The 2,894-nt window shown below is 33.3% G+C and overlaps 2 protein-coding genes across 2 annotated transcripts; one reads left to right on the forward strand and one right to left on the reverse strand.

Annotated features, from left to right (window-relative positions):
- Positions 1–343: 343 nt before the first annotated feature.
- Positions 344–1,245, forward strand: LOAG_14209 (hypothetical protein; the record flags this gene model as incomplete). Its single annotated transcript, XM_003149708.1, has 4 exons — positions 344–417; positions 690–855; positions 977–1,081; positions 1,225–1,245. 4 exons carry the CDS (start codon positions 344–346, stop codon positions 1,243–1,245), a joined length of 366 nt encoding a protein of 121 aa, XP_003149756.1.
- Positions 1,246–1,465: 220 nt separating this feature from the next.
- On the reverse strand, positions 1,466–1,978 carry LOAG_14210 (hypothetical protein; the record flags this gene model as incomplete). The annotated part of the gene is made up of 2 exons (XM_003149709.1): positions 1,466–1,724; positions 1,932–1,978. The coding sequence occupies 2 exons, from the start codon at positions 1,976–1,978 to the stop codon at positions 1,466–1,468; spliced, it is 306 nt and encodes a 101-aa protein (XP_003149757.1).
- Positions 1,979–2,894: the final 916 nt, after the last annotated feature.

The following is a 2,894-nucleotide window of genomic DNA, read 5'->3' on the forward strand; positions in this document are numbered from 1 at the left end:
GGTTCAGCTTCAGAAGCATGACTTAATTTGTGTGTAAGTTCTCAATTTTTATTCCTTGCTATTTCGACTCCTAGACAAATAATGCTGTTCGAATTTGACCTTAAAACACAACAGAACTCTCATTTTTCGAATAAGTGAGTAATTGCGTCTTTGAAGATTTTTATTTACTCTGAAATTCAAAAAACCGAAACAGCCCATTGTTACAGACTAGAAAAGTTGATTAATGCTCTGGTAGAAATGACCAAAGTGTAATTGGTCATTTAACAACCCGGACTGGGCATTTTAGAGAAACAGTTTGAACCATTCGCAGTTCTTTGCTAATTTGTCTGATCAAAGTGCTGTGATGTTTACTACTTCCACTACCAATCATGTTTGCAAAATTATCTCATTAACAACTGAACGTACACCGATACGTCGGTATCCTTGGCCATTTGATTCCTGCGTTAACAGATAAAAATTACTAATTTGTAGCTAAATTAGTTAAAACAAATGCAAAATCGGTTTGCTTCAGTGAGGGCAACTAGATTTCAGGAATTTGAGTGTTTTAGTTAGGAAATAGTTAGGAATTATTCAAAAGTTACTGTTCTGGTTCTTTTATTTAACGTAACATGCAACTCGTATTTGTGATGAATTAAATAGATTCTCAGAATCTTGAAATCTGGTTTTCGCTTTTCAGAGAGATATTTAAGTTGGCGGATGAACGCACACAAACAGTTGCACAATATGTGCTACCCAAATAATCGCTGTGATGAAGCGCAAATTGCAGGAAATGTCCAATTATTCAGCACATTTTACATCTTCGCTCTCCTTAATGATGGCGTACATTTGATGCAAATGAAGAAATGGAAGAGAACGGTTCATTAAGAACTAGTCTTTTTCAAAAGAAAAGTGCGAAAAAGTTATAATTATGATAAGCTTGTTCTTTTTTGCGTCATATGCACTTCCTCTTTTAATTATAACTTTTGATGATAATCAGAGTTTTGAAATGGCAGAGCGCTATTGGCCTAACATTAAAAGTTTTAACGGCGAAATCAAAAGTGCTTGCTATATAATTACGGATGAACTAGAAGAGAAACTCATGGTTAGACATCCTTCGTATTTTAAGAAATATTATGCTTCAAGAGAACCACTGCTTTTTAATTACTTGATTAATATAATATTTCAATCATTCAACGAGTAATTGGCACCAAAATTAGCCATTAACTACTATACTCATTTATTAAGATACCTGGTCTCAATCCATAAGTTGATTAACATAATTATTACAAACTATGACAGAGTAGCGGATAACTTTGATGAGGATAATTCGTGACGCATAGATTTCTGGTATATTTTTAACATTGATTCAATTCACAATCTATTCAATAGCTTGCCACAATAAACAAAGCCAAACAAAATTTTGTATAATTTTTGGAAATTTAAAGTCTGCACAATGACACAAACATAATCGGAGGAAGTAAAACAATTATCTATAACAACAATAGTAATAGGAACAGAGCCAGTAACCATCATATGTTCTGTACCTACTGTAAGAAGGATGATAATAATAATGAGGTGATGAGCCTACACTAGGCAATAGCCTTTGAGGAAAACCCCTAAGGTGAAGCTCAAAAAGCTGTAACAATATGTTAGTAGTCTGTGGAGCTTGTGTAGATTGATTTTCTCTTTGACCATTTAATTCAATAATGAATCTCTGTATTGCGTTAGCATTGTTGTTCAGCGGTCTAAATATGAAATAAACTATTACTAAGAAAGTGAGGTATGAAACTTTCCCCGCTGCTTACTGCATTATTAACGAAGGACAAAAGGGTTTGTACAGTTGCTTGTGCATCGTTTCTGCGATTGATAATGTTATATTGAAAGTGAAAAAAAACATTAGCAAGTATGTATGCTGGATGAATGACATAATAGGAGCAAATAATTTAACTTACATCATTGTCAAAACAATCAAATATTTGGTAATAACGAATGGCAACATAATAGGCAATCCGAAATTCCTGCAAATATGATTGGCAGTGTATAATTGGTATACTATCATAAGAAAACTTACGTTTTCGCTACATTCACATTGAAGGAAATATTTGTAGATTTCGGAAGATGAGTCTGCTCAATTGATAATCCTGATGCTATGAATGAACTAGAGGGCTTGTTCGTGCCAAGTTACGAATGACAGCAAGTTATCAATCAGAGTATTTGTTAAGGAGAAGAGAACTTCCATAAGAGAAGAAGACCATTGCCAGCCTCGATTTTATTAGCTAAAAACTGAAATCTGCTCCTGATTTAACAGGTAGTAGCATTTTTCGAAAAGTAACCTGGCAGAAAGGGAAAATAAGCATAAAATTGCTGAAAGTGTCACAAAATCATACCACTGGGTTTGAATTTAAATATCAAAAATGTGTGATTGGATGATTAAAATTAGTTTAAGAACAACTGGGCGCTAACAATAATGCCAGGGTAATAAAGTAGTAACTGACATTCAAACACACATGTAAAAATCACATGCAAATACACACACATACACACACACATATATATATATATATATAGAGGCCAACATACACCGAATATGCACACATATCTGAGGTGTGTCTTGCTTTTAGTGGAAAAATTAATTTTAAAAAAGTGGCGGAATAGATTTGAAGTACATTTGAATTTGAATTTGAAATTGAAGTTGAAAGATTTGAAGAACAATGAAGCACAAGAGGAGGAGTCCAGTAGTGGAGGATATGCGATGTCGCTGTTTGAGGTTTGTGGTTTGCGGTTCAGTCGCGGAGAATAAGAGAAGGGGATGCATCGTCTACTCGGTTGTAAAAACTGAACTGTTTGGATTTTTTCATATATATATATATATATATATATATATATATATATATATATATATATATATATATATA

The sequence above is a fragment of the Loa loa genome (assembly GCF_000183805.2).
Source record: "Loa loa unplaced genomic scaffold supercont3.1138, whole genome shotgun sequence".
NCBI classification, from domain to species: domain Eukaryota; kingdom Metazoa; phylum Nematoda; class Chromadorea; order Rhabditida; family Onchocercidae; genus Loa; species Loa loa.